An 18,507-nucleotide genomic window follows, 5' to 3' on the forward strand; every position below is an offset into this window, starting at 1 on the left:
ATAATAATATCACAAGGCGCTACGTCACTCGTCCGGGAGCAGCTATGGGTCATTTGGTAAATGAATGAATATTATCTAATTTTTTTAATTTAAATTTATTTTAAATATTGTCTAATTATTTTATAATTCACAGAGATCGAACAACAGTAGACTCTGTGAGGTTGCAAATGATCCGAACCAGGTTCTTGCTATATGTAGTGACAACCAAAGCTATATGGAGGAAATTCATTATATGTACGATATACGTATTATTCCTCCACCAGCTCCTAGACGTAGAGGACCTGTTCAGGAAGAGGATGAGTTTGATGAGGTTGCACATAATGTGGAAGATTTGCCCTCTATGATGCAGACGCAGAGTCAAACTGATTATGTTAGTCCGATGATGATGATACCAACATTTGGTTCAGGACATTATGACTTAGAGGCTGGTCCTTCGTCTTCATACGTGCATGGACATGGTCGGGGTCATGGAGAGCATAATGAATATTTATATTATGAAGCGCCTGCAGAAGTACCAGAGTAATATCAAGAAGAACCCAAGCAACCTCAAGTTCGAAGTCGCCAACAACAACCAGCTCGAAATCGACAACGTCCGCCTTGTGGGACACATTGATTTTTGTAATTATTTTTATATAAATGAGATATTTAATTTACATTTTTTTTATTTTTATGAGTTATTATTATTTTTAATTTATTCTTTTTAGAGTTTAAATAAAATAATAAATATTTTTAGAATTTTTTTTATAAAATGGAAAATTAAAAAATTAAAAAAAAAAGAAGAAGAAGAAGAAGAAAGGATTAGAAAGAAGAAGGTGGAATGTGTAATAATTAAAAAGAAAAAAAAAAAGGGAAATTTGTACGGTATTCTCGCTCTCGATCACGCTCACGCTCTCGCTCGCGCTCAAACTCTCGCTGTCTCTCATAATCTCGCTCTCGAATTTGATTAGCTCATTAGCTCGTTATTTAGTCAGACTTGCTGAGATGACAAAATCCGTTTGAAAACAACAATATTTTCCTAAAAAAAAAAAGGAAGGTCAAGGGTTCAAAATTCGACATATCTAGGTCGAATTTTCAACCCTCGACTTATTTAAAACAACAATATTTTTACAAATAATTTGAAAACAACAATATTTCCCTAAATAGTTTCTAAAAGTACAATATCCTTTTAATTTTTCCGGATAACTATATATATGACCTAACATGGATTTTTATTGAGCCCTTGGCAAGAATACACTATTAAATTTTGTAAAACAAAATAGTTTTATGAGTTAAAATATCTTTTTTATCTTTTATAACATTGTAGTATAGGGGAACCGAACTTCATACCTCGAGTTGATAATACAAATTTATATCAATTGGTTTATTCATTTTTTACAATCGTCAATTGAGTTACGTTCATTTTTTATAAAATAGACCTATTGTTAATTAGTTTTTATTAAGCTTTTCTTTTAAAAATCAAATAGTCTTCATCAAAAGTCTTCCCTCTATAAATTTTGGATATATTCACATTCTTGGCATGAAAATTATTATTATTATCTGATTAATTTTAGTAAACAAAAAAACTTATCTTAAGATTTACCGAAAGGACAATTATTAAATTTTGATATTTAAAATAAATTTAAAATCGAATGAACCTCAAAATAAATATACTAAAAATGATATTTTTACCTAAAATTTGATTAGTAAGATTTAGTTTGATAATCATTTAATTTTTTAAAATTAAATTTATAAACATTATCTATTCATCAATGATCAGTTTATATATTTTTTTGTTATCCAATTTCTAATAATATTTTCAAAATCTAACCTAAATTTGGTTTTAAAAACTTAGATTTTGTTTTTAAAATCTAATCAGGAACAAAGTATTTTTTTTCACAAAGATGAAATCTCTAATTAAAAAATTAGGATGAAAGAATCATAAATTTCGAAAACATAAAATTAAAAATCAAACTGTTATCAAATGATGATATAAATTTTTATTTGTATTAAATCAATTATTGAAACAAAAATAAATAAATAAAACTCTAACTATTTAATAGGTGCATTAACACATGGCATAAAATTATATCAACCCCAGTTTAAATTGGTCGATTTTTTTTATTGTGGCTGTAAGCTAAATACCTAATATATCTAAATAGCTAATTTTTAGGTAAGTTTTAAAAATCGATATTGACGAAAATAAATCTCGATAGAAAAATCAATGAAATTTTTTTAAAAAAATATTAATTAATAAATAAACATGTTATACTTTATTAATACTTATTACTTATATAACTTGTATATTGTATTCATGTGAGTGACATTTTGTTACTTTTGTCTATGTTTCAACAAAAATTTACGTTAAGATAGATATATCGATTCATCCTTTTATGTTGATGTCATGAAATTCGTTGGAATGAGGTCTCATACTTTTCACTCTGGGGTTTAGAGAAGTATACAACAGAGATACGACACCTCTATTCTATATTTCTAAAGAAGTATACTCCTCTAATAATAAATTGTTCTTCCTCTATTCATAGACGTAGCTAACATACTATCAGTGAACCACTTAAATCTTTTTGTCGATTTTTTTTTGTTTTACGTTTTCTGTTTATCTTTAATTATTGATTTTTGAACATTTGAAAATATCAATAAAAATGTCGATATATTCCTGAGATTTTAATAACTTGGTTTAACTGATGTAATATATATATATATATATATATATATATAAAAGCTGTAATACACTGGAATAATTGAAGTTTATAGCAAATTATATTTTTCTAATTTGTATGTTTAAAATCATAAATTACTCCACCACACATGACCAAGTTTGGATGGTTGTTTGTCCTTTGGGTTGAATCTAAAATTATTATAAACATTCAATTTTTTTCCTTCTAATTTATAGTTCATTCCCTAAGGGAAGTTGGCCATAAATATTAATCTTTTCCAAACAAAGTTTGACTCTTTTTTTCTGTCTCTCTCTCTCTCCATGGAAATTGATCAACAAGATGCAAGCTGTGAGTATCAAGAAGAACAAAGTGGTGTAAATAAATCAGCAGCTAGATCTTATGAGTGCAATTTTTGCAAAAGAGGCTTCACAAATGCACAAGCTTTAGGAGGCCATATGAACATACATAGAAAAGAGAAGGCCAAGCTCAAGCAATCAATATCGTCGCCATCCTTGTCGTCATCATCGAACAAGATGGTTGTAGACATCCCGAAGATGATTCCGAGGACAACCCCACCACAGTTGCCATGGGTTGTCTCACCATCAATGAGTGAAGGTCATCGTCGAAGCGGAGGAGGTCGAGAAGAAACCCTAATTTCGGAAGAAGTTCAACAACTCCCACTTTTCGTCAAAAATACCTCAAATATGGATCAAAATTTGAAGATTCATCAAGTTCTTCCAATCGAGGTGGCTTCCGATCCGAAGCTAGGATCATCGTTTCGACACGGTTCTTCCATCTCCGAGCTGGATCTTGAGCTTAGATTAGGACCTGAGCCACAAAACTCAACTCCATCATCACTCTCTACTGGTAGGACTACACATTTCTTTTGAATTGATTGAAACTCATACTATATATGGAACATTGAGTTTAACTCATTCCATTTTTACCCAAAAAAAAAAAAAAGAATGACATATTCTTTGTTTATACATATTACCTCTTTTTTATCCTAAATGAATCACTCCATATTTAAGCAAAATTATAGAAATTTTCTTTTTTAGTATGATTTGCTTATTGGATATTCTGTCAATGGAAATTTGTTATTGTAAAAATAATAAGAAAAAAAAGGTTCCATTGTTGTATTTTGGTTCATAAATATTATTAATGTCAAAATCTTTTGGTATCAATCCATAAACTTAAACAAAGGGTTTAAATTTGTTGGCTATAGACTTGTGGCAAAGGGAAATGGAAAATGAAAACTGAAAGAAAGGGAAAACTTAGGGTTTTTAGCTTTGACTGGAATTTGGATAATAATATGGATTGTGTTTGGAAGTGGAAAGCTAGGGTTTTGTATAACAATGTCATATAAGATTCCAAAATATATCTAAGGAAATTGAGTTGTCTTATTCTTTGCAATGCACCCATAAAATTTTTATAGTTTAATTTGATTTTGGTTTTTCGGTTGTTGAAAATAACTAACATTGTATTTGGTAACGATTTTGTTTTTGGTTTTTTTATTCTTGAAATTTATGTTTGTTTTTTCTTGTTTTTTCAATTATATTTTTCACCTTTGTTAAATAAACATTTGAATTTTTAAAGTTAAATTCTAAAAACAAAATAAATTTTGTAAAACTATTATTTAGACCTAATTTGGTTTAATAACCATTTGACTTTTTGTTTTAAAGAATTGTACTTGTTTCACACATGTATACTTTCTTGATCATGATTTCATATATTCTCTATGAAAACATAGGAATTCTTAGCCAAATTCCAAAAAAGAAAACAAATTTTAAGTATACCTATTTTTTTTTAGTTTATCCAAATTTTGATTTTGAAACACTCTTAAAATGTAGACAGCAAAGCATACAAATAAACATATAAAAGTGGTGTTTATAGGATTAATTTTCAAAAATTAAAACCTCATTTGTTAACCATTTTGTTTTTTGTTTTTATTTTTTAAAATTAAGTCTATTTCATCTAAATTTCTTACAATGATTTGTATCTTTTTTAACTACAATTGTTTTTCTTAGCCAAATTCTAAAAACAAAAACAACTTTTTGAAAGCTATTTTTTTATTTCTCAAAGTTTGGCTTAGCTTTTTAAATCATTAGTGAAAAGTAGATAACAAAAGAAGAAATTTTGAGGTGAAATTAGTATCCATATGCTTAATTTTCAAAAAAAAAAACAAAAAAAAATAATTACTAAACGAGACCTTATTAAATAGTTATCAAATGAGACCTTAGTTTTCAAAACTTAGTTTGATTTTTAAAGCCATTAGTAGAAAGTGAATAACAAAACATAAAAAACTTATGAGTGGAAGCGTAGTGTTTATAAAATTAATTTTCACTAATAAAAAAAAAATTGAACGGTTATCAAATTGAGCTAAGCTTATAAATATTACTTCCATTTATAAGTTTTTTTTTCTCTCTTACTCGTGTTTTTAAACTTCAAGTCTAAGTTGTATAAAGGTAGTTTGTAAAAATAAGTATATATTCTTTTTAAATTGGTTAGGAATCTAAATGTTTCCTTAAGAAAAGTGAAAATGTAGTAACAAATAATAATGTCCAAAAATTAAAAATTAAAAATGATATTATTGGCAAAATTTGAATATTAGGAAATGAAGATACATTATTTTCCAAATGGCTTGTTTTTTTTTTCGAAAAAAAAAACAAACAAACAAATGATCCTGACCGACCGATGATCACTCCTAAGTAGATCGATCATCTTAAAATATTAAAATTTAATGACTAAATTCATAATTTTGAAAGTCGAGTAGGGGTGTTCAAAAAACCCGATAACTCGAAAAAACCGATCAACCTAATCCAACCCATGTAGTTTGGGTTGTGTTCAAATAAATGAAAATTTTATGGGTTGGGTTGATCCATCAGTTCACCTAATATAACTCAAACCAACTCGACCCAACCTGAATTTATTATTAACTTTAAAATATATTTTATTGTAACTTATAACACAATTATTTATACATATATTGATTTTAATTTTATTTAACTCCAATATTTTTTTTAATAATTTATTCTTTAACAGCTCTTAAAGGTAATTTCTTTGCACTTTAGAAAGAAAATTTTCACTATATAAATTAAGATTGAGTTGTTAATCTCAATTCAATATATGAAAATAATTAAATTAAATTTTTACATATTTACGTTTTGCTTCTTTTTATAACAAAATTTTAAATAAATGATCTGATTAGCCTAAACCAACCCAACCCAAATATTTCATGGTTGGGTTGGGTTTGGTTCATTTTTTAATAAATGGTTAATTGGGTTGAAGGAATTTGCAACTCGAACAATTGGGTTGGGTCTAAAACGTCTTTCAACCCAACTCAATCTAACTCATGAACACCCCTACTAAATAGACATAATTCTCAAAGTTCTAAGACTAAATTTGTAATTTAATTAACAAAAAAAAAAAACATACACATATGTAATTTGAAATCAATATGTTTTATACATGTGTACATCAACAAATCCACTCAACCAAAGAGAACATAACTCAACCGTAATTGACATGTGTTTCTTTTTTTTTAAGTTAGAGGTTCAAATTCTCATTACCCCCAACTATTGTGCAAAAAAAAAAATTATTACTATTAGAAGTGCAAACAATGTCTCATATTAAGTAGTGAAGACAACTATCATTTATCCCTATTGGTATGAGGTATTTTGAGTGGTTCCAAAAAGCATGGTCATAAGACTTTATGGTCAAAGTAAACAATAATCATACCATTGCAAAAAATGTGGAACTTCGTTGTCCCCATCAGTTGTTTAGTTACACAATAGTTTTATTTTCAAAATTAAGTTTTCAAAACCAGAAATTAGTTCTTAAAAATATGTTCTAATTTTTCGAATTTGACTAGGGTGTTTATTTAAAAAGATGAAAATTATAATAAAGTAAGAGAAGAATCCAGCATAAATTATTTTTAAAAAAAATAAAATAAAATGATTACCAAACGAAGTTTAGAAGGTAATCCTAAGGATAAAGGTTGATAAAAACTAAACACCTAATCATTACAAAGTAAAATTTCCTTTTATTCAATTTTCAAAACTTGATTTGATTTTTGAAAATATTAGTAGAAAGTTATGAGTAAAAATAGTGTTTATAAGATTAAATTTCAAAGCTAACAACTAAAAACTAATACCTCGTTTGGTAACCATTTTAGTTTTTTATTTTACGTTATTTTATTTTATTTTAAAATTAAGCTTCTAAACTCTATTTTTACCTCTATTTTCTATGTTATATTGTCTACATTTTATCAATATTTTTTAAAAATCAAGCCAAAATTTGAAAACTAAAAACAAATAGTTTACTAAAAACTTGTTTTTGTTTTTAGATTTCGACTAAGAATTCAGATGTACTACAAGGAAAGTGAAAATCATGATAAGAAAATTGAAAGAAAACAAGCAAAAAAACAAAATAGTTATCAAACGGACCCTATGTTTTTGTTTTTTCGTTATTGAAAATTAAACCTATAAATAGTATTTTCATCTATTTGTTTCTATGTATTGTTGTATACATTTTATAAGCATTCTCAAATCAAAGCGAACTTTAAAAAAAAATAATAATAAATAAAAAATAAAAAGTAGCTTAAAAAAATTATTTTAGAAAATTGGCTTGCAATTAAAATATAGGAAATATGAAAACCCAGATTATGAAAAAAAAACCACAATTTTCAAAAACCTAAAACCAATTGGTTATCAAACCGTCCTTTAATATTATATTTTCTATTTAAAAAAAAAAAAATAAGTCTACAAATAGCACTTGCGTCTATTTATTTCTATATTAGGTTGTCTACATTTTAGAAGTGTTTTCAAAATCAAAGCCAAATTTTTAACTAATAAAATAGTTTTCAAAAACTACTTGTTTTTTTAAATTTGCTAAAAGTTCATATGTTTACGTGGGATGTATGAAAACCACATTAATAAGTTTACCGAAAACTTATTTTTGTTTTTAAATTTTGACTAAGAATTCATATGTGCTTCAAGGAGAGTGGAAATCATTATAAAAAAAATTGAAAGAACATGCTTAAATTTCATAAACAAGCTACCCAACATGACCCGAGTTTTTTTTTATTATTATTAAAAATTAAATCTATAAACAATACTTCCATCTATTTGTTTCCATGTGGTGTTGTCTACATTTTATAAATATTCTCAAAATTAAAGCTAACTTTTTTAAAAAAAAAAAAAAAAAAAAAAAAAAAAAAAAAAAACCTTAGGAATTATGAAAACTAAAATTATGAGGAAACAACCCCAATTTTCTAAAACCGAAAACCAATTGGTCATCAAACAACCCCTTAATTTTCTATTAATCTATGAATAACACTTCCATCTACTTATTTCTTTTGTTGTCTATACTTTAGATGTGTCTTCAAAATCAACGCCAGTTTTTTAACTATAAAAAGTAGCTTTCAAAAACTACTCGCCTTTTAAAATTCGCTAAAATTCGAACCTTTACTCAAGTATGAAAACCACACATAAAAAGTGGTCTTTTTTTCCAAGGTTCAAGGGCAATAAAAAGCTACATAACATTGAGTAAAACGTTCGATAAAATTTTCTCTAGTAGCTAAAAACTTGAATGCCATAAAAGATTCAATAGCAAAATGAAAGGACCTTGATCCCTGCAATGTAGATATCATCGCCCTTCTAGATGGCCCCAAAAGAAGCTCAAGAAAGCCAAGAAGCCCATCATGCTTCCATCAGATGGAAACTTTACTCATTAATTCAAGTAGCAAGATCTGTTTTGAGTTTGCATTCAAATGAACATCCATGAAAATCACCATTTATCGATTCAGCCTCATGGCGTTAAGGGAAGCTACAGATGAACAAAGTAACCCTTGTGTGGAGATGTGTTTGATACAAACTATTCTGAAATTTAAGATACTTCCCGAGGATTGACAAGATAATGTACCGGAAATAAATAAATTCAGGACCTTGTCCCTTTCCTTGCATTGAATGATTCCAGTGCCTTCTTCCTTAACTCGATCTCTAGCCTTCTGTGCTCAGCCTCGTCTGCACCATCGCTGTGATAAGACCCTTCCTTTGCAACTCGATCGTCATCCGAGTAATCATCACTGAGGTTCTTAGCTTTCGTCTTCTCTGCACGCCGCTCTTCCTTTTTGCGCCGTCGCTCTTCACGTTTTTGGCGCTTCTTCTCCTTCCGCAACCTCCTCTCCTCCTTCTTTCTCCTCCTGGCCTCCTTCCTTTCCAATTCAGTATCATAGCTGTCTTCAGAGTCGGAAGAAGTGTCACGCCTGTCTGATTTTCTGTGTCTTTTCTTCTCCTTACTTCCAGTTTTACGCTTATAGCTTTCCTCCAAGTCAGAATCTGAGCCCTCGCTCCGGTTATGATTATTTTCGACTGACGAAGGCTCAGTTTCCTTGGCCTTACTTCGACGTGAGTAGCTTTTTTCATCATGTTTTACACCTTCTCTTGAATATGACAGCTGCTGCTCCTCAACAAGTGAAGGTTCTTTGTGTGATGATGAAGATTTTTGCTGATCGGGACTACCAGGCACCTCCCGTCGAGAATGCTTATTACTAAAAAATAAATATAAAACAAAAACAAGAGTAACGGGCATGTAACTTCACGTATAAACGATTAAAATATCTTAATCATTTTGCAAGAGATAGAGAATGAGGTCTTTAATTCTTGATATTTCTTTCTAAATTCCAAAGCATCAGGGACAAGTCCGTAAACTAACCTTCCAGGTGAAGGGACTTTGACATCCGCAAGAGAATCTTTCATCTTACCGACAATTGAAGAATTCAGTGATTTTCTCAATGAAGACCCAGATTCAAGATTCTCACTCTCCCTACAAGGAATATAATTTAAAAAATATTCCAGAAAAGAAAAACCCGTTAGTGACAATTTAGTTAAATAGATCGAAATTAAGGATCAAATACATCGACGTATCTATTGTTATATCCAAATGAATCGGAGAGTTTAATATCAATTCTTAATTTGGAAGTAGAAACAAACCAATTCTTAATTTAAATAATTTTTACAAGTTTCTTTAGTCGACATCAATATTTAAATCCTTAATGAATTGTGTATTAGCTCAAATAATTAAATTCACCTAGTGTAGGTGGCCTCTTCTTCCTCTGCCCTTGTTGAATGATTGTCACGACGATGCTGCTTTGCCCGTGATCGTGGAGAACTTAACCTACAATCATAGGTAAATTGCTCCTTTATCTTCCTAGGATAACTAAGAACAAGATCTAGATGACCTCCCAAAGATACGAGTATATAAACCAAAAAAAGCTTGAAAGATCATCAAATAGAAATACAACAGGCATTATGATAAAGTAGACAAATGACCACCTCCTATCATCACTAGCACTCCTTGTAACTGGTGGAGAATTTGCCGGCGCTGGAGACCTCTCCAAAGACGATGATGAAGCTCGTGATCTGTTATTGGAATTATTCAATTCCCTAACATCCCTTTGTGGCGATCTTAAAGATCTGGAAGGTAGTCGGGATGCTGAAGATGTCTGAACATTTCTGTATCACAATTTTAAGATGTGAACAAAACCATGAACAAACCTTAATCATCTGAAAGACATCAAGAAAAAGGAAGATTATGTGCATATTAATCCCACAAGGGAATCATATGATCTCAGAACACTGAAAACTACAGGATATTGTTTTTATCCATCCAGAACGTGTGCGTGGAGACAAATCAGAAGGTTACAAAAGAGGCTACACAAACAGACAGGTAAATAGAAGCCAAAACAAGCAAACCTAAGTACACAAAAAAGGACTTCCATCCAAAAGAATAAGATCTAAAGAATAATATCGAACGTAGGCCTTAAAAACAAAAGACCAAAAAGAGACATTAAACTTGACAAGAGACCAAATCTCTTCTAAACATATCTGAATCCTTTAGAAATTCACCTAATCCTTCCAAATGCTCCAAAGAATGTCAAAAAAAATCCAACCCCTATCATAAAACAGATGAATAAAACCCACCATCAAATGGCAATCTTATGAGCCAAAACAAATACTAAAAGAATACAAAATAGAACTAGCAAACTGACATCCAAGAATTTGATCCAAATCTTTAAACACTCCTCTACAAAAAAATAGTAATAATGATAAAATGGGTCGTCCCTAACAGCAGGGCCAACAGGGAAAACTGCCTCTGAGGACCAGTATCATGAAGTGATCCTATAAGTTTGCCTTTAGGATACTACTATGCTGTGCCGAGACCACTGTAGTTTCCATTTATGGCCAGGACAATTAGAGGCCTTGTCCTTGACTACCTGCTGGCCTACCTCTTAATTGAATTGAAACATCTTTCAAAGGCAAAGAAGAAATCAAAAATCGGATTGAAAGCCTGCAAACTAATTTTCTTTAGAAGCTTCACTATGACATTTATTTGTAATGTTCTCGACATAAAATATCAAGTTAAAATAATTCACAAATTCAAGCACTAAAATGTTTCAACCACAGGCTGCAAATTTATTCTACTGTAGATGGCTAGTACTCTTACCATTTAGCAGTTTTGTTCAACAAATTACTAACATAGCTTGTATTAGGTATAATTCTTAACATAAGACCAAATTGTGTGTACTTATTGCAGACAATCATCAAATACATATGCGGTCAAGTAGGTAGAAACTATCACTTCAGGATGCAAGCTTAACATAACAAAAGTGAATTACCTGCTTCTGTCCATGGGAGATTGAGACAGAGACCTCCTCTGATGTGCAGATTTTACTTTGACAGGCGATAGGTTTCCCTGCTCCTCTGATGAATAACTCCGATCATACGTGGATCTATGACTGTGTTGAGAAGGACTTGATCTCTTGCGATGTCCTGGAGATGACCTTTGTGGCAATGGAGGAGATTTGCTTAAAGAGGTTGATGGAGATCTACGTTCCTGAGGTGAGGGTGTTCTGCGATGATGAAGTGGTGATGACCTATCCAATTTCCGTACTGGTGATGGTGAAGGTGACATAGGTCGTCGAACAGGAGAACGGGACTTGTGGCTTTTAATAGGTGAGGGCGACCTACGGTAACGCTCCAGAGATGGCAATCTACGACGATGTGATGGAGATGGCGATCTACGGCGACGCACATAGGAAGGTGATTTTCGACGATATGGAGATGGTGACCTATGACGTCGTGGTGGAGATGGTGACCTTCGACGTCGTATCGGAGATGGAGACCTTCGGCGTCGTATAGGTGATGGAGACCTATGGCGCCGTCCTGGTGATGGTGACCTACGACGCCGTCCTAGTGACGGTGAGCTACGACGCCGTCCTGGTGACGGTGACCTACGACGTCGTCCTGGTGATGGTGACCTACGACGCCACTCTGGTGATGGTGATCTACGATACCATTTAGGTGATGGCAATCTACGACGTCGAACAGGTGAAGGTGAATGACGACGTCTAATTGGTGATAGTGACCTGCGATGCCCTGTGGGTGATGGTGATCTATTATGCTTATCAAGTGATGGTGACCTTCGATGCACAGGTGATGATGATAGACGTTGCACTGGCGAAGATGACCGATATGGTGATTTGCGATGAGGAGATGGTGAACTATGTTGAGAAGGAGAACGCAATTGGCGCATTGCTGGAGAAAGAGATTTACGATGTGAAGTATCTCTGGACCTTCTCCTCGAATGTGATGATCTATGTCGAGGAGAGAATGAATCACGATGGTCCCTTCGCCGTGGACTGTTAGACAATCTTCCTCGTGAAAAAGAACGTCGTCTTCGTTGAGGTGATCGAGACAGACTCCTTGACTCGTGTCTATCACTAAAAAAATATGTCAAAAGCATTTGCATTAGTACAACCTAAGGGGATTCTAAAAAGCTCCATAGTAACCACATAGTTCTGTTTAAAAAAAAATTATTGTCATTGTACAAATAAACATATGCATCACTGAAATTTAGAAATGACAAGAAAATAATGTGAGGCACCCTTTTAACAAATATAAATTCATTAATTGCATTGGATCACTATCATTATATCAAAAATAGGAAACGTACTTTGAGTAACTTCTAGAATTAGAAATCAGCTGGCTTAAAGACCTTGAAGGTGAGCCTTTGCAAAAGACCCAAGCCACATACTTACAAATTTGTCAAATGTGACCTACGAAATATGATAAGAACTTTCAAAAGGACAGTATGCATACATTTAAAAAATAACCTAGGAGATGTAGGAGATCGAACAGCTAAATGAGACCTAGAGACCCTGTTAAAACATATTATAAGTTCTTACTCATTCCATAATTTGATGGTCATAGGAAACAAAATACTTTCTAGTTTCTAGTTTCTAGTTTCTCCTCTAAGGAAAGAATCTTGGTCAGTTGTAGTTTAAGCTTGGCAATAAAATTATACAACATCAGACATGTATATCATTGTCAAAGAAGAGACTTCTAGTCAAGAATCTGGTTGAAGATTCCTGGGCACTTTCAGGAAGACAAAATGCAGGACAAGTTTCTAGCACGTACAAACTAAAATGACAATCCATCTTAAAGTGGCAGAAATTTTATCAATCGCAAATTAAATATTATCATATTTAAGACTCCCACAGCTACAAAATATGTCCTTGCCCAAGAGAATTCTCAAGTCACAATATTTTTTTGATAAGTGAGAATATTGACTTTGTCATATGTTAAAGGTACAAAAATGCTTCTTCGTCATATAATAAAAGGTACAAAAACAAATCATTGCACTAAAGCTGAAAATCAGTTTATTGTAATATATTACCTGCTTCTCCCCCTAACACCATTTCTTTTTTCAGCCACTTCCTCGTCCTCTGGATGATTTCTCATAGCCCTTGAGCGCACATTCTTTGACATAGGCTCCAAAACAGAATTGGACACCTTTTCAGCCCCATCGTCCTACAGTAGTTTGAGGTAAAGGACATGAACCCAAATAATTGCAGAAGCTAGCTGAATGCCAGAGGAAATACAGAGAAAAGTTATGACCAAAAACCAATTTAAATCAATTATAACTCCAACATGAATAAAAAATTTACCATATTCTTCGATCTCTGCTCCTCAATTTCTCGATTTTCCTTCTCTCTCTTTTTCTGAATTTCATTTGCAAGAAAATCTGTCTCTGCCTATAATAATCAAAGGGAACTAGTCAATAGAAAGACACCAAGCAAGTAATCTAAGTAACTACTAGCAGTACAATAAATATGAAATTCTAGAAACCTTCTTCTTCCTAATTTCTTCTTCTTTGGCATCCAAAAATTGTTGAGGTACACCACTGGCATTCTTCTGGGCACTGAGAAGTAGTATCCAAAGCTCTTTCATAAACTTCACAGTATTCTTTTCCATGAACCCAGTGAGTTGTATTTGAACTTCCTTCCCATTTACTTCCTGCACCAAAGCAGTTAATTGATGCAAATTGAACAGTACAAATTAAATCATTTCTGTAGAATATATATTTTAGCAAATTGGGACAGCCACAATTCATCTGCCACATGCCACTAGTGTAGTACGGCTTGAGCAGAGCCACCATTATCAAAAAGGAACAATCAAATATCACATAATGCAATTATAATAAGAAAGTCTGAAAGGATACAACGGCTCCGTGGATGATACAATTTTTTACCATCCCAAAAGTTGATGTTTGATCTCTCATCCCGCAATTGTTAAACTCACAAAAAGTAAGAAGAAAATTGTGGAATAAAATATTGAGGTAGCTTGAAATTGCCTGAAATTCTACTGTAAAATTCTTGTTATTACCTTGCCATCCAAAAGGCCATATATAAAGTTAATAAGAACTTCATCTTCAAACCCAAGAAGCTCAGTCACCCTCGTAGCAATCCACGGCCTGATAACATCCATCTTCACCTTTGTCATATCCACCTAAAACACATCGCTCGTGCTTAAGAATTACTGATTAGCCCTTAAAATAATTAATCATTCATAGCAACATAAAACAAACATCTGTGACAATTAAATAACCAACACGTAATAACAATTGCAAGACGAAAAAAACAAACCAACTGGTCTAGTTCAGCAGGGAACTTTTGTGTCTTCAACAGCTTTGCTTGCTTGTTCGAAAAACGAGTGTCTTGGTCCGCAGACGTACCCTAGTTAATGATAATGAAACAAAGAAAAACATCCATGAAACCTCGAGAAAACACTGGAGGGTATGAGTACAATGAGATGGATACCAAAACCATACATGAACAATCCACAATCAAAGATAAATTAATTATGAATTGATTTTTTAATCTCATCTAACAAGAGAAAGAACGATTCTTGTAGCTAGAACACAACATAATCATAAACAAAAACAAGAAGATGCGAAGTCCTCCGACTTGACAATGAAAGTGAAAGCTACATAAAAAGAACTTGTCCCATCAAACAGAACTAAATCCCAAACACTCCCCAGCCAAACGTAAACGCTTAGCTTCGGAAACACGCAGATTCGTTTCGATTCAAATAAAAACCCATAAAAAGGAGCTGAAAACTAAGTTATAAGTGCAATTAGATCATTACCCGGAAAAACCCGCCAGACATTTTCTAGGGTTTTTGGTGGGAACCAAGGTGGGTCTGTTGAGATGGTGAGAGAGAGACAGTGGAGAAGGAATTAGGGTTAGTTGGAGTACATCTGCAAGTGGTGCTTGTAAGCGATGGCTTGGGGAGAAACTGAAGGAGAGAAGAAGCTCCGAATACTCCCCGACAGTTGCAGCTATGGCGAGAGCTTGCAAGTGACTCGCAGCCGAAACGAATTGGACTGAACTCAGCTCTCGATTAATCTGCAAAGACGATTCGAAACGACGGACGGAACCATCAATTGGGAATCTTGCACTCTTTTATCGTCGTCGTTATTCAACCTCGTGGAATTAGGGCAAGATTATTTGTATGAAAAATATCGAGGGTTGGTTTACTTCTTGGGCTGTGTTTCAGATATAAAAAAATGTTAAATTATAAAAAATTTTGCATTTTGTGTCCAAAATACTTTTGAAAATTCCAATGTTTCAAAAATACTCTAAATTTAAAATATATATATATATATATATCCTTACAATTAGTTTCAGAGAAAAAATATATTTAATCTAATAAAAATTTAAAAATATCTTTACCATTGATATTTGAACAAAAATCTTTAATTCTTCGTGAAAAAAATGACTTTAAAACTTTTTTAAAATATTAAAAAATGTTTCTATTGATGAATTTGTTTTAAATTTTTTAAATTTGAAAAGAACCAATTTTAAAATAAATTATATAGATATCTCCATTTTCTTCCTATAGCTACTCTCATAATTCTCTTAATTTTCTAATTTTTAGCTTGAACTAATTTTCTAAAAACCAACATTTTAAGTTAAAACATAAAATACCAAAAAAATTTCACAATCAAAATCTCTTCTTGAAACATACCAAAACGATAAATAGACAAATAAAAAAAGTATCACCTTAAATCGTGTTGGTTCTTAAGAATTTAATATTTATTTTAGTTCTTATATAGGTTATCGAGCAAAAAAAGTCGAGACGTTTCGGATGCAGTTTGGACTTAAATGAAACAATTAGCAAGCAACGGGAGGTAAAACGGTGAAATCAAATAAGGGGAGGTACGACGTTGTGCAAGTGCTACAACACTTGTGCCCCGCGCCATTCGTAGAGACAGTTTGCCAGACAAACGTTGCAGTCCTGCCCTATGGCACCACATCACTCTCTATTTGACATGCGTGCATGAAGAGGCACTCCTTCCAATTTGCTCTCCAAGGCACTTCATGAGGTGGCCTTCAGTATCGCAGTGTTTTGGTATGTTTTGATTGTTAAGAAAATTGGTGTAAGCTAAAAATTGAAAAATTAAGAGAAATGTGAGAGTACTATATGTACGATAAATAGTCAAATACTTTTTTTATTTTGACTATTTATCGTTTTGGTATGTTTCAACATGATATTTTGATTTTGAAATTTTGTGGTATTTTATGTTTTCCCTTAAAATTTTTGTTTTTATTTTGATTGTTGAAAACATTCTTGTAAGCTAAGAATTAGAAAAATAAGAGAAATACGAGAGTATCTATATGAAAAAAGTGGGAATATTTATATAATTTATTCTAAAATTGGTTTTTTCGAACTTAAGAAAACTTCAAAAATGGATCAATAGGAGCATTTTTTATTTTTTTTATTGATAAAATCAGTTTTATCATAAGAATTAACTGTTTTTGTTCCATACTAACGGTGAAAGTATTTTTGAACTTTTATTAAGTTAAGGGTATTTTTGAAACGTTTTGAAAGTTCAGGGGTATTTTTTGAACAAAATTTTAATATTTCCCATCAAAACTAATGGCAAGGGCATTGTTTGAACTCTTTTTGAAAGTTTAAGGGTATTTTTTATAATTTAATCTATAAAAAATATATATATATTTACAAATATAACAAAATTTTGACACATATAGTATTCTATTGTATCATATCAGTTGAACTATGCTTTTACTAGCAATACAATCTAATTTGAAGAAATTATTTGAAGAAATTAAAAAAATTATGTATACATCTATATAGTTTGAAATAAACTTGAATACAAAATCTAATTTTTAAAAAAAAAGAAAAAAAATCAAATTTTATATCTTCATTTCGTCAACTTGCGGCCAAAACAATTTTAGATTTTATATATTTTGAAACAAACTTCAATAAAAAGAGAGGTCTTTTTTAGGCAAAAAAAAATCGAAGGAATAGGGGACAAGGTGCTCGACCAACTATTTTAGAATCATGGAATTCTCTCCCAGAGCTAAGAAGATCAACGTGTTCCCATCTTTCAATTCGCTCTTTTCTCACTACCCTGGAAGAAAAGCTTAACCGTCGGCCTAGAACCCAATAGGAGCTAATCAGACTCTCGCAAAAAGCCCCTCTCTCTCTCTCTACTAAATCGACTTGCGAGTTCATCCCAAACAAAGCGAACTCTTTCTGGGTCTTGGTCAGGAGCAGATAAAACGCCAATTTTTTAACAGAAAGAAAAAAAAATCGATTTTTTCTTCATTTCATCTTTGGACTTTCTATCGAAATAATTGTACATTTTTTTAATAACAAACTTGATCATAAAAGCTAATCTTTTAACCAAAAAAAAAAAATCAAATCAAATCTTTTATCTTCATTTCATCGTTGGACTTTTTGTCAAAACGATTGTAGGTTTTCTTTTTCTTTTACGGTAGAACTAGGTATTGACTTAAATTGAGAATCCAATAATACTTAATTTGAATTAATAGCTTAAGAACTTATTAGAAAATTTTAAAAGTTCAAAGAAAAAAAATCGAAATTTTAAGAGAACTGATAGACACTTCTAAAGTTAAAGTTTGATCAAATGAAAGTCATACTGTAATAATAAGGTCTAGACTTAAATTGTGTTATGGACTCAATTAACCCCCCCCCCCCCAAAAAAAAAAAAAAAACACATACGTACATAAATTAACCCTAATTATGGTTCAGTCTTAACAAATAATGTAATAGAAAGAAAATACATAAACCCTATCTAAGACGCGCTCCATACTAAATGAGAGACATTGAGACCTCCAATTTCAAAGTAAGATCTCAACATAAATCTCATGAGGGAAAAAAAAAACAACAAAGTTTCAAAATTAAATAGATAACACCAATAACAAAATTGTGAAATGGTAGGAAAAATTAAGAATCAAATAAGAAAGGGAATTCAAAATGGACAAAAAGTAAGAAAATGAATATGAAAATACCTTGTACAAAATTCATTATAGTTCTACGTGAGAGCCTCTCTGCAAATGAAACCTGATTAAAAAGTGGCAAGAGAACGAAAACAATGTGGTGACTAATTATATACTAGTTATGGACAAGGGTAAGGATTGAAATTTTATAGATGTCTGATAGTAGGGAATCTTGAAAACTCATAA

The 18,507-nt window shown here is 31.6% G+C and overlaps 2 protein-coding genes across 4 annotated transcripts; one reads left to right on the forward strand and one right to left on the reverse strand.

Moving 5' to 3' along the window:
- The first annotated feature begins 2,874 nt into the window (after positions 1-2,874).
- Positions 2,875-3,664, forward strand: LOC120083955 (transcriptional regulator TAC1-like). Its single transcript, XM_039039860.2, has one exon. It carries the CDS (start codon positions 2,972-2,974, stop codon positions 3,539-3,541), a length of 570 nt encoding a protein of 189 aa, XP_038895788.1. The 5' UTR covers positions 2,875-2,971; the 3' UTR covers positions 3,542-3,664.
- A 4,721-nt stretch (positions 3,665-8,385) lies between these two features.
- LOC120082592 (splicing factor PWI domain-containing protein) lies at positions 8,386-15,543 on the reverse strand. Of its 3 annotated transcripts, none has more exons than XM_039037834.2 (11): positions 15,140-15,543; positions 14,638-14,727; positions 14,378-14,500; positions 13,841-14,008; positions 13,660-13,746; positions 13,389-13,522; positions 11,329-12,432; positions 9,986-10,165; positions 9,741-9,827; positions 9,366-9,476; positions 8,386-9,201 (listed from the first exon to the last, which is right to left on the reverse strand). In XM_039037834.2, exons 1-11 carry the CDS (start codon positions 15,158-15,160, stop codon positions 8,589-8,591), a joined length of 2,718 nt encoding a protein of 905 aa, XP_038893762.1. In that variant the 5' UTR covers positions 15,161-15,543; the 3' UTR covers positions 8,386-8,588. The 3 variants fall into 3 exon arrangements, with proteins under 3 accessions (XP_038893762.1, XP_038893763.1, XP_090172570.1); XM_039037835.2 differs by having other exon boundaries at positions 14,642-14,727; positions 15,140-15,517; XM_090316444.1 differs by lacking the exon at positions 11,329-12,432 and having other exon boundaries at positions 15,140-15,541.
- Positions 15,544-18,507: the final 2,964 nt, after the last annotated feature.

The sequence above is a fragment of the Benincasa hispida genome, chromosome 8, assembly GCF_027475165.1.
Source record: "Benincasa hispida cultivar pf3 chromosome 8, pf3_genome.v1.1, whole genome shotgun sequence".
NCBI lineage: Eukaryota > Viridiplantae > Streptophyta > Magnoliopsida > Cucurbitales > Cucurbitaceae > Benincasa > Benincasa hispida.

Bases quoted from the DNA above. Each gene is read 5' to 3' on its own strand.
- LOC120082592 (XM_039037834.2), bottom strand. From the start codon at position 15,160: ATGTCTGGCGGGTTTTTCCGG. The intron at 13,747-13,840 runs GTTTCTAGAATT...TGATTATTATAG, and splicing joins AAGAAATTAGGAAGAAGAAG to GCAGAGACAGATTTTCTTGC. The intron at 12,433-13,388 runs GTAATATATTAC...ATATTTTTTTAG, and splicing joins GGTGTTAGGGGGAGAAGCAG to TGATAGACACGAGTCAAGGA.
- LOC120083955 (XM_039039860.2), top strand. From the start codon at position 2,972: ATGGAAATTGATCAACAAGATGCAAGCTGTGAGTATCAAGAAGAACAA.